The sequence below is a fragment of the Solanum dulcamara genome, chromosome 10, assembly GCF_947179165.1.
Source record: "Solanum dulcamara chromosome 10, daSolDulc1.2, whole genome shotgun sequence".
Lineage (NCBI taxonomy): Eukaryota > Viridiplantae > Streptophyta > Magnoliopsida > Solanales > Solanaceae > Solanum > Solanum dulcamara.
The window spans coordinates 1,834,319-1,847,699 of NC_077246.1; the positions used below are offsets into that span (position 1 = coordinate 1,834,319).

At 36.6% G+C, this 13,381-nt stretch overlaps 1 protein-coding gene across 1 annotated transcript; it reads left to right on the forward strand.

Annotated features, from left to right (window-relative positions):
- Positions 1 to 305: 305 nt before the first annotated feature.
- On the forward strand, positions 306 to 10,039 carry LOC129870227 (mitochondrial-processing peptidase subunit alpha). Its single transcript, XM_055944918.1, has 13 exons — positions 306 to 518; positions 1,874 to 2,110; positions 2,209 to 2,505; positions 2,590 to 2,757; positions 2,866 to 3,033; positions 3,142 to 3,222; positions 4,727 to 4,793; positions 5,649 to 5,746; positions 8,399 to 8,471; positions 8,677 to 8,747; positions 8,849 to 8,898; positions 9,416 to 9,528; positions 9,648 to 10,039. The coding sequence occupies exons 1-13, from the start codon at positions 480 to 482 to the stop codon at positions 9,698 to 9,700; spliced, it is 1,515 nt and encodes a 504-aa protein (XP_055800893.1). The 5' UTR covers positions 306 to 479; the 3' UTR covers positions 9,701 to 10,039.
- The last annotated feature ends 3,342 nt before the right edge of the window (positions 10,040 to 13,381 follow it).

A 13,381-nucleotide genomic window follows, 5' to 3' on the forward strand; every position in this document is an offset into this window, starting at 1 on the left:
ATCCCACAACGTGGGATCTAGGGAGGATAAAGTGTACGTAGACCTTACTCTTACCAAGGTAGGCTCCTTGGACTATGTGATTCTTAAAATTTTTACAATACAATTTGGGTTGGATTTAATTTGAATAAATAATTTTATAATTGGATCTATTTTGTATAGTTTTTCCCAATTAAAAACCATCAATTTAAGAGACGGAAATTAAAGGCCGCCACAGCGAAATAAGAGTCCAAAACTTACTAGCCCACCCAATTATCCCTCAACTTATTAGTAGTTAATAGCCCATTGGGCTTTTATATTATATTTGTAAAGCCCATCAAAGAAAGTTTCTCAACTTTCCCAATTCCAATACACACAAAAAATACAAACAAAACTTTGCTCTTCTCCTCCGCAGCTTCATTCATCACTGAAACAATTTTCTACAAAATCGCATTTCTCATCTTACCGGAGCTCTTCTCAGTTCTCCGATCATCACCGTCATCATGTACAGATGTGCATCTTCTCGCCTCAGTTCTTTTAAGGTCAGCCATATTTTTTTTCACATACAGATATGTAAAAAATGTAAAAAATCTACATAAAAACTGTAGTAGAAAATGTGATTATATTTTAGGGCAATGATTTTTGATGTGCGATTGTTAGATTCAGATATTACAATCGATTCTGCAGATATCTAGTTGGATCTTTGGATCTGATCTTAGGTCAGTTTTATCTGTGTGTTTTTGTTGCAATTACGGCTATGTAATGTATTTGAATGAATATATTAGATGGAATATATTGATTTTAATCATGTTTGTCAGGTTAGAGTTCATTTCTCTGTTTTTAAATTTAGTAAAAAAAATTGCTTGAGAAAGGTAGTGATTTGATCATTTTTTAATTAAAAAATAAACGTGGTGTACGGCCTGACTTGCTTGCAGCTCGACTAATTACATGTATACTTGTCACCTCCTACCAGGTAACAGGTAACTATGTCCACCAAGACTACCTAGAATAGATGGTATGACATCACCAGGGTTTTTGTCTCTGTTGAAATTTGAAATTGACACCTCATAGTTCTTAATACACTGACCATTAGGCCACACCCTTGGGTGCAACGCTTTGATCATTTTTGTCGTGATAACCGTGGTGTTCGGGCTGGCTTGCGCACACCTTGATTAATATCACCGGATGCCTTCCATCTCCCACTTCTCACCTTCTAGCAGCAACAATTATCGGGTAACTTTATCCGCGTAGACTAGGACAAATGAAAAGAAATTACAGTGTTTTTTATCCCTACTGGGATTTGAACTTGAGGGCTTATAGTTTTCAACCCACTTCATTGACCATTATGATCACCATCCCATGATTTTGGTGGTTTGGTATTACAACTGGGAATTCATTGTATTGCTCTATATGGGATATATAAAATATTTCATTTATATGGGTGAAGTTTGAATTGCAAAAACAATTTGGGAGCATTTATGATTAATGGAGGAAAGTTTAGAAAAAAGACCCAAGTTTCAAAGCTAATTCTGCTCCAAGTAGGTCGAATTAGACTGTGAAAAGTTAATTCTACGGAACATGGTTCTGGTTTACCTAAGAGTAGAATTGATATGGTAAGGGATGGGTGCTGAAGTTGAATCACTCTCGAACTCCAACGCTGAGGTTGGGAGTTCGAGTCACCAAGGGAGTAAAGTGGGGAAGGATCACTGTTGACTCTTGTGTAGAGGGTTGGGCATAAGGTAGATGTTGGTTACCATATTTGTTATTAAAAAATGGTTGGAGTAGAATTTGTACTTTCTGTTTGATGCATTCTGATTTAAGGCTTTGTTATCAGCTTCATGTTCATGAAAACATAATCAATAGATTACACATTTTCTGAAAGTATAAAACATTGTAGGCACGTCAAGGCAACAGGGTCTTGACAAGATTTTCAAGTTCAGCTGCTGTTGCAACCAAGCCATCTGGGGGCCTTTTTAGTTGGATAACTGGTGATACGTCAAGTTCAGTGACTCCCTTGGACTTCCCCCTCAATGATGTTAAACTCTCGCCACCATTACCTGATTATGTAGAACCTGGAAAGACTCGGATAACAACTCTCACTAATGGTCTCAAAGTGGCCTCTGAAGCATCAGTGGTATGATCTATCCTAGCCTTTTTTTTTGTATAACTGAATTCACTCTGAATTTACCTTTACTGCGGTTTCTAATAATGGTTCTACTTTATTGAGTTCAGAACCCTGCTGCCTCAATTGGCCTATATGTTGACTGTGGCTCTATTTACGAGACACCAGCTTCATACGGAGCCACACACCTCTTGGAACGCATGGCCTTCAAAAGCACATTAAACCGGAGCCACTTGCGTATTGTACGAGAAATTGAAGCAATTGGTGGTAATGTTACAGCTTCAGCCTCACGAGAGCATATGATCTATACTTATGATGCTTTGAAAACTTATGTACCACAAATGGTGGAGATGCTTGTTGACTGTGTTAGAAATCCTGCATTCCTGGATTGGGAAGTTAAAGAACAGGTTTCCCTCTTCTTGGTCATCTTGAGTGTTTCCTTGAAACGGCTATCAAACTGTTTTTTCTGAGAATAATATTCGCCTTTGCAGCTTGAGAAGGTTAAAGCTGAGATTAGTGAGTACTCCAAAAACCCTCAACACTTGCTTTTGGAGGCAGTTCATTCTGCCGGTTATGCTGGTCCATATGGGAATTCTCTGATGGCCACAGAAGCTACAATAAACAGGTTGAACAGCACAGTGCTGGAGGAGTTTGTAGCTGTGAGTGTCAAAATCCTGATCTCCCTCCGCTGGTGTTCCTACATCCTCTTTTTAGTACTTACTTTTGTGGAGGAACTTATGTTTTTAAACTGGTTTTCCTTCTTACAGGAGAATTATACTGCTCCTCGGATGGTTCTTGCTGCATCTGGTGTTGAACATGAAGATTTCTTAAAAGTTGCAGAACCTCTTCTGTCTGATTTACCTAAGGTGGCCGTCACTGAGGAGCCTAAATCTGTGTATGTGGGAGGAGATTACCGTTGTCAAGCCGATGCAGAGGTATGTATCTTAAACGTCTTTTTAATCTCTCCCTCCCCTCATCTCCCTCTCTTTACATGCGTGTTGTGTTCTGTGTCTAACACGTTTTTCTCCCCCCTCTTAAACCAGATGACTCATTTTGCCCTTGCCTTTGAAGTTCCCGGTGGCTGGCTGTCTGAAAAAGAATCAATGACTTTAACAGTTCTTCAGGTACATAGGTTTCATTTAAATTGTTCGAATGTTTAGACTGCACCAGATTTTCCCTATCAGGTCCATTTGGATGTTCAGAAAATCACAGGACAGCTTGTGATGTGCTTCCTGGAAAATGTCGAATAAAACAAATTATGTAAATGAATTAACAAAGGAGAAGGAAAATCGTATGTGGCCATTTATTTTAGTTATTGGAAATGGGAAAATAATATTTTAAGTATGTATTGCATGTGTTTTACAATCCTACAACTTTGGCAGGAAGGATTTCTCATAGGTGCAACAACTTATATGCTATCAAATGCACAAAAAATGTAGAAAAAATTTAATTTTCTTGAACTTCTCTTTTCCTTCTCCCAGTTGGCTAAACAACAAAGCTTAACTCTCAAATTCAAAACAATCTCAGGAAATAGAAAGGCATAAAATATTTCCTAAAGAACCATATCAAGAAACTTTTGAGATATTGTACAATAAATCTATTTATATATATGCAAGGCTAGTCTAACATGATAAAATAGTGATGCAGTTTGTAATATACTTGAGATGAAATAGTTCACAAATATCAAAATTTTGTGGGCTTGCATAATTGAATTGATGGCATAAACTGAGCATTTTAATATATTTTAAAAGTCTTTGCTTTAATATGTAATGTATTTTTCCTCAAATCTAGTAAGATTTACAGGTTCCTGCCTGCTTTCAGGATTAAGGATATTTTGCTCTTTTTTGAATATTATGCAAAACATGAATTTAGTTTGTTTGTGTCTTGTTATATTTTTGTAATGTTGAGTTTGTATAAAAATATAGGTGTTACAGTAGTAGTGTTTGTTTACCAGTTGGTTTCTTGACCCTTGAAGGAGAAAGCTTATAAAGAGCATTGTAATGCTTTCGGACTTCCAATATGATCCCTCTGATACAAAATCTTTGTTTAGTAGTTGATTTATTGACCTTTTAGGAGTGTTCGAGTAGGAGTTGACATTAGAGCTTATAAACAATATCCTAATGCTTCCAATATAATTTCTGATTCAATATTTCTTATGCTTTTTCAGCTTGTGTTATGCAATTCCAACTGTATGGTGTGATTCCTAAGAGGTGTAGAATGGATTCCTACGGTTTCCTTTTTCATCAACTAATTTCCATGGAGTCTCTTTTAGTCATTACCCATTTGTAAAACCCCATTAGCTCAACATTTCAATAAACCATAGGAACATATGCATATGCGTCACCAATCTGAAAAAGAGATGTTGATAATCCCAAAAAAATAATCTGAAAAGAGGGATGTATGTGCATATTTTAGTCTCTACTTGGATGAAGATTACTTTGTATTACATATTTAATCAGGAACTTTGGGACCTAGTTTGTTAAGATGTATCACGAATTAGAAAATTAGAAAAACTTTGTTGCTTTGTTAGTTTTGAACATTCATCAGATTTTATAGTTTGGTTTTCCTTTTTTGTCTGTGATGATATGTGGTTTTGGAATGTAGTTATTAATTTTGAGGACTTAACAGATGCTTATGGGAGGAGGTGGATCTTTTTCAGCTGGTGGTCCTGGAAAAGGAATGTACTCAAGATTATGTAAGCTTTTCTCATACTTTACTTTTCTTATATAATTCGAAGTAATTCCAGAAATGATGGCCCCAAAGAGGTTTGTCAGAATTTAAAATACTTATTGTTCAGCTTTGAGCTTTCCAAAGTTCCTCTTTGCCCAAATAAAGTAGTTCTTTAATGCTCCAGATTGATTTCTCGATGCTCTTAAAGGCCCATCAATTTCTTTCTATTCTTTTTGGACAGTAAGACAGTAGGTTCACTTCCAAGCTTTCTTTCTACTTTGTTGAAAGAACAATCCTCTTGAAGTTAACATGCTTTTGTATTCCTTTGGTGGATTATATGGAACTAAAAAATGTAAACTTCGGCCAAAGACAACCCCAAAAGCTTCGTGCAATCATAATGTTTTCCTTATCTTTAATTTGTGTAGGTAGACCATTGACGACTTGCATTTTTACACTGCTGATTTCATCGTAACTCTTTTATTGGGATCATTCAGAGCCTTCCAGTTCCACTGCAATCTTCTGCTTCATATTTATCTTTTTCGAAGACACAGACATTCTTGTCTACCTCTACCTGGTGCAATCATGATTTAGTGATGACCTCGTTCTCCTGATATCCATCCCTTTCTCCCTTCTAAATTCAGTTTCTGGTGGCATCATCTCCCTTGTTTACGCTCTACTGTGTTTCCCCATCTTGACACTCACAAATTAGTAAGTTAAATGCAATTGTTTGGTGATTTTTAGATAATCAGATGGATAGTACTGGGTTATTGGTCTGCACAAAGTTGGAATATGTATATTTACTTGTTTAGTTTTGGAAATATGACTTTCTCCTAGTTCTTCCATTCACGTACTTACATGATTTTTCCACAATGACGTGCAGATCTTCGTGTCTTAAATCAGTATCCGCAGATGCATGCATTCTCTGCATTCAGCAGCATTTATAATAACACTGGATTATTTGGAATTCAAGGAACTACGGTAAACACCTATGATGCTTTATTGTCACTTATCTATTCGTCTTTATTTCAAGCGAAGATACAATGTTTCCTATCAATGCTATCACCGTCTTCACACTAAATGTTTGATCTGGTAACTTGAGTTTGTTTCTCTCTTACGCATCATTTTTCATTTAGACCCTTTTCCCCTTACCTTGCAGAATAGGTTAGTATTTATCATTTGAAATATCTTGTCATTATGGGTGGCTTGGTGTTATAGTATCCAGATCTTAATGACTAACTATAATCTATGCCAAGTACATATCTCTGTGTTGCTAAATTTTCTTGTGATCTAATGGAAGTGTGTTTGTGGTATTGCTATAGAAATGTCACGGTCTTACCTGGCTTTTTTACCTTACCTTTTAAACAACATTATTGCCATTGGTGTTGGTTGTGGATGTTGATCGGGATGGCGTTGGTTGTGGATAGTAGCTAGTGGATGGTGGCGGTGGCTATGAATTGTGGTGAATGATGGTGGCGGTGAATGATGCCGGTAGTTGGCGATATAAAGTGGTGGTTGATGGTTATCATTGATCGTCGATAGTTATTGGTGGTGGTTGTGGTAATGGTGGTTGGTGGGGGTGATTGTAGATGGTGATGGGTGGTGGGGATGACTACGGTGATATTTGCAACAAAGGAGGTTGTGGCCGAGGATTGTGGTTGTAGGTAGTGGTAGTTGATAATGATAGACGACATAAGCGGTTAGCGGTGAAAGTGGAACTTTCATCTTTGTAGAAAATCCTTGATGAACATCTTAGGGGTCGTTTGGTATAGGGATTAGTAACGCAAGGATTAGTAATGCAGGGATATTATCTTTTATCAAATGTTTGGTACTGCTTCCCACCTAATCTTGTGTTTGGCTTAAAACTCTACAAAAAGCTTCTTCCCAATTATACCTTTGAATTATTATGGAATTTTCTATTTCATGTAATTGTGTCAAGATAGATGATTAACGGACAATATTTTTTTTTGGGCCTTCTAACCACCTAGGAGAAGAATAATTTTGTCACCATGTTTGCTATTTTCTCACTTGAATTATTTGAGTTTAAATAATTGTCATCTTAAATTGATCACTCACAAAACGTCAATTTTCAATTTAATAAAGATCGACCATCTACTTTTACAATCGAAAAGACGGTAAAGAATAGTAAAATCGGATAAGCCATCTATGTTTACACATAAAAATTGCAAATTGTAGTTTTAATATAAAGTTAATATTATCTTAAAAGGTCACTCAACGTTGATGATTTAACTAGCAAAGTCATTGAACATTGTTTTATATCAATAAAATCACTCAATTAGGCCTTTTTATCAACAAAATCACTCAATTAAATTAATTATCAAAAGAAATTTGACATGACTAAATTTTTTTCTTTATATTATGTAAATATGTACCCACAAATAAATAAAATTTGTAAGCTAATTTATTTAAGTAAATTTACTTGTACAAAACTACAAATATAAAACATTAAATCAAGAAAATAAAAAAAGTGATTAAAAGGATTTGAGGGGTATTTTTGTCTTTACATATTTAATCTCATGGTATTAAACTTATGTATTACTAATATCACCAAATGGAAGGTATTATGTATGTATTGGTTATACATAAGAGTGTCAAAATGAGCCCAAATATAGATAACCCACCCAACTTGCCCAAATTTTTGTGTTGGACTCAAGATAATTTGAATTGGGTTCAATTTCAACACATTTAAGTCCTAACCCATTTAAAAAGAATTTTCAATTGAACCCAATTTAATTTCCAATTTCAACCCGTTTTAAGGCTCTTTATTTGCATTTGTAATGTATGTTCTCATATTAAAGGTATAAATTACTATCTATTTTATATTTTCTAGGATTTATATATCCATTTGTAACTTTTTATCTTTATTTTCTTGAGTAGAAATTCAAGTTGTGGTTATTAAAGGTAAATACTGATATGTTGAAATTATTGAGATTAAGCGGGTCATGACCCAACCCGAATTTTAGCCCATTGAGTCCAAAGTAAATTTGGCGGGTCATGACCCAACTTGATTTTTATTTCAACCCATTTTAATATCCCCAATTTCAACCCGATCCGCCCATTTGACACCCCTAGTTATGCACCCTATAATACCATGTATTAGTTATACATAGACCCAAAATTTTTACCAAACATAGTGCTAAATAATACCATACATAATACATGCACCATTTCTCCTAATACACCCTACCATACGATCCTTTAGTGATAATTTTGTTCTGGATCTTAATCATTCAGATCTATTCATACCTACTAAGTGATTGTAAAATAAAATAAACTCACTTAATGATTAAGATCTGAATGATCAAAGTTCAGATTTTAAAAAAAAACAAACTTAATTATTGAGATATGAATAATTATGATCAGACATTCATTGAATGCAAACAAATGAGGGCTTCGTTCTGTTAGGTAGTTGTTTCCTCCATTATGGAAAAACGATTGAAACCTTGTCGCTCTATTGTTTTGTTGTTTATGTGGGTGACTTACCGTTGCATATGCCATCAGAGTTTCATCTATGAAGCACTTTTGGATTCATGTTGTGTTACTTCTACAAGAAATAGAGACTTCGTAAACTGCAAAGCTTAGTCTCTTTCTTTTGGGTGTTTGCGTTATCAGAGCTCTGATTTTGGGCCTCAAGCTGTTGATGTAGCAGTTAAAGAGCTTATTGCAGTAGCAAACCCTGGTGAAGGTTTGACATATAATTCTGAACTCTGTTACTTTGTTTTCCCTGAATTTATGTTGAATTTTCTGCCTAATTTTGTTACATCCCCCAAGGAAGTATTGTACTTCTTTCAAATTAAAGAAGTCCATTGATATGCCAATACAATTTTGCACCTCCATTATCCTGTTACTGATTGCTATTTTGTGGCTTTGCCTCCACTCGTTTCACCCAGTTGACCAAGTACAGCTAAACCGTGCTAAACAGGCAACAAAGTCTGCCATTCTGATGAATTTGGAATCTCGGGTATGTAATATTAACTCAACTACTATATTGCATTGGCTTGGATTTGTAGAAGGATTTGTGTTGTATAATATATGTGCTTACTGCTAATGTCTTATTTGTAGATGGTTGCATCAGAAGATATCGGCAGACAACTTTTGACATATGGAGAGAGGTATACACTTGTTTCTAATGTTCACCTAGCTGACTTAATTAATTAAAAAAATTGCTTCTCTGAACTGAATCAAACATTTTTCGCTTGGAAGTCTTCTACAGATTGCCAATATTATGTTGTTTGAATCTGAGAAACTGGTGCCACCTAATAAATTGATTAGGTGGTTAACGTTGACCTTCCATTGAATTGGCTATTCATAAAATTTGCTTTCCCATTATATATCAAGAAAATCATTAAAAACTTTGTATTCAGGCTTTTTCCTCCCTATATTAAAAACTCCATTCAAAGACCCATTTTACCGGGAGATTGTATACGACCCTAAGAGATCAAAATGTGTTCTTCCTTTGTCCAGAAAAAGGGACCACCTCTCTTTCTGTGCACTTCCAACCAGAGTTATTCAAATTCATCACTTTCCCCCCCTTCCCTCTCCCGGGCCTCTTCGCGTATGATCGTTGCACCTCTCTGACCAAATTAGTACTTAAAAGATTTTCTATGCCTATTGCTTTTGGGTCCTCAGGAAACCAGTGGAGCATTTCTTGAAAGCCATTGATGCAGTTTCAGCAAAAGATATTGCTTCCGTTGTGCAGAAGCTTATTTCTTCTCCTCTGACCATGGCATCCTATGGAGATGGTAAATCCTTTACAATTATTTGTTTCTCTTGAAAGCAACTGAGATTGTGAATCCTTCTTTGCAATTATTTATTTCCCTCAACTTCTCGTGGGTTTACTCATTTTACTTCAAAATCGCAGTTCTTTCCCTCCCATCATACGATGCAGTCAGCAGCAGGTTCCATTCCAAATAAGTCAATTGTCAACTACGAAGTACATGAGGGGGACTTTCATGCTGTCATTTTTTAGGTTTTTAGAAAATCTTTACGCCTGTGGCTGTAATTCGTGGAAAATAAGAGGGGTTACAAGCTATCGATAATTCAGCTGTGTCAAAAGCTTTGAGATAAGGAGCATCTGGGCACATGCTTTTTTCTGTATACATTTTGTAATTCATTCAGCTTTCTTTGATATTTGATGACATAATGTCACTAGGGCATTACTGTTGCAGCTGGAAGTCATCAGATTTCACTTGTTAACAATTTTGAGAATTCCTCTTAACCCAAAATTGGAAGAAATACTATGTTCATCTTAAACTGGGATTGTGAATGCTATGAAATTTATACCAAGGTTGATGGATATTAATTAGCCTTGGGAGCTGGTATAATCAACAAACAAAATACCCAATGTGATTCTACAAGTGAAATTGGGGAGGGTAGAGTGTGTAGGGCTTATGTCACGCTTTGAGTGTACACTTTAAGCGTGGTTGGCACTCATGAATCATTGTTGGTTTTCAAGCGAATTCTTGGCTTGGCTCACTATTCAGTGAAAGACTCAACTCATTCATATAGCTTAAGATGGGCATGTAAATTGTAAAAATGCAACTTCTCATAAATAAGTTTCAAAAATACTTTGAATATAGGATTAACTCAATGTTTGGAAACATGAACCCAAATGATAATAATATTGAATAAACTCTATTTTGTCTGTGTCTAGTCTATGAAGCTTCTAAACTGTCTCTAGTTTATTAAACCTCCAAATTGTCTCAACATAGGTACCTGAACAGCAAAAGAAGCTCACCAAAAGTTGGATGAAAGTCAATCTTTAACGATGTATCTGTTGATGATCTCTATTACTTGTGTCTGCATCATAAAACGAGGCAACGTCAAATGACGTTAATACATGAAATATATGATATGTAAAATAGTTGAAAGGAAACTTATTCAAGAATACTCAACTTAATAGACTGAATAATCAATAAACAATTAATTACAGCATGCATTATATGAAATAAACAATGCTTGGCAAAATATGATTAAGCAATGCAACTTAGTATAAACATAGTATTTAACTCTTTGAAGAGTTTTTCTAGCCGACAATTATCACTATGAGCATCGTGATGATACAACAAACTGTTGTCGTAGCCACAGCCGTCCAATGGCTTGTCAGGGTAAGGGACGCAACTCATCTCATAAATCCAATAAAAGTTCGTGTCAGGGACTGAAGTGAGGAGTTGCCCGAATAGACGATACTATCCCATCCTACGCTGGCTACGTAGTATATGAAATTTGAGTTATCTAAATTTTTACCCAAATCGGTGCTCAATACTCTCCCAAAATATATTATGCATAATGCTCATGAACTCAAATGAGTATAAGTACTAAACTATAATCATATTTGGGATGATGGTCCGAAAAATACCTGAATTTTGAAGAAAATTGCTATAACAATCTCAAACTTTGGGCGGATCCTATTACCCCCTGTACTATTTAATAGTGTATTTTAAAAGTAAAATGGAGAAATCACCTAATTCCGCTTGTGTCGAGCTAAGTACTATGAACATGCCGTGGATCGTGACAAGGCTACATGTACTGATCCCCCGGGTACATACAGAGGGTCCTATAATGGTTTTTGACAAAAACCCATCGGAATCCAGTTCACCAAAAATATCTATGGGCTAGAACACACAAAAAAGTGGTGAAATTACCTAATTCTATTTGTGCGACCCCTAAATACTATTAATGCGCTGTGGATCATGCTGACGCCGCACGTAGTGATCCCTCGGGTACCTATAGAGGGTTTGTAATGGTTTCCGAGAAAAATCCACCAGAATTCAGATCACCAAAAATATTCATGGGGCTACACACAAAAAATGACGAAATCGCCTAATTCCGCTTGTACGGACCCTAAATGCTATGAATGCACTGTGGATCATGATGAGGCCATATGTACTAATCCCCCGAGTACCTACATAGGGTCCCACAATGGTTTCTGACAAAAATCCACTAGAAATCAGTTCATCAAAAATATCCATGGACTAACACACACATCAAAAGGGTGAAATCTATGACCCCTAGGTTCTATGAACGCACCGTAGATAGTGTCGAGCCTTCACGTATTGATCCTCCGAGTACCTACTGAGGATCCTATAACATTTTTCGAGAAAAATCCACCAGAAGTCAGTTCATAAAAAATATCCATAGGCTAACACACACGAAAAAATGGCAAAATCGCCTAATTTAGCTTGTGTAGCCCTTAAATTCTATGAATGCACCGTGGATCCTGCCGAGTCTGCACATACTAATCCCCCAAATACCATATAGAGTGTCACATAACGGTTTCCAATAAAAATCCACAAAAAGCTAGTTCATCAAAAATATTGAGGGGCTAATAGACACGAATAAATGTCGAAATCACCTAATTCCGATGGTGGGGCCTCTAAATGCTATGTATGGGACGTGGATCGTGTCAAGGCTGCACGTAATGATCCCCCAGATACCTACGGAGGGTCCCATAATGGTTTTTGAGAAAAATCTATCGGAAGCCATTTCACCAAAAATATCCATGGGCTAACATACACGATAAAATGGCAAAATCTTCTAAGTCCGCTTGTGCGGCCCTAAGTGCTATGAACGTGCCATGGATTGTGCCAAGGCCGCATGTACTGATCCCCCGGGTACCTACGGAGGGTCCCATAATGGTTTTCGAGAAAAATCTACCAGAAGCCAATTCACCAAAAATATCCATGAGAGTTATCACATGAAAAATGGCGAAATTGCCTAATTCCACTTGTGTAGCCCCTAAGTGCTATGAACGCACGTGGCTCTTGCCAAGGCCGCACGTACTAATCCCCTGAGTACGTACAGAGGATCCCATAACACTTTTCAAGAAAAATCCATAGGAAGCCAGTTCACCAAAAATATCCATAGGCTAACACAAACGAAAAAAATGGCGAAATCACCTAATTTTGCTTGTGCGGCCTCTAAATGCTATGTACGGACCATAGATTGTTCCAAAGCCGCACGTACTGCTACCCCGGATACCTACGGAGGATCTCATAATGGTTTCCGAAAAAATCTACCAGAAGCCAGTTCACCAAAAATATCCATGGGAGTTATCACACGAAAAATGACAAAATTGCCTAATTTCGCTTGTGGGCACCTAAATGATATGAACGAGCTATGGATCATGTCGTGACCGTACGTACTGATCCCCCGGGTACCTACGGAGGGTCCCATAATGGTTTCTAAAAAAATCCACTATAAGCTAGTTCACCAAAAATATTTATGGGCTAACACAGACGAAAAAGTTGTGAAATCGTCTAATTCCGCTTGTGCAGCCATTAAATATTATGAACACACTGTGGAAAGTTTAGAGGCTGCAAATACTGATCCCTCGGGTACCTACGGAGAGTCCTATAATGGTTTCTGACAAATATCCATAGGAAGCCAGTTCATCAAAATTATCCATGGTCTAACACACACGATAGAATGGAGAAATCGCCAAATTCCGCTGGTGCCGCCATAAGTGCCAAAAATGCGCCGTGGACCATGTCGAAGCCATACGTACTGATCTTCTGAATAACTACAGAGGGTCCTATAATAGTTTTTGACAAATCCGTTGGAATCCAGTTTACCAAAAATATTTACGGGCTAACA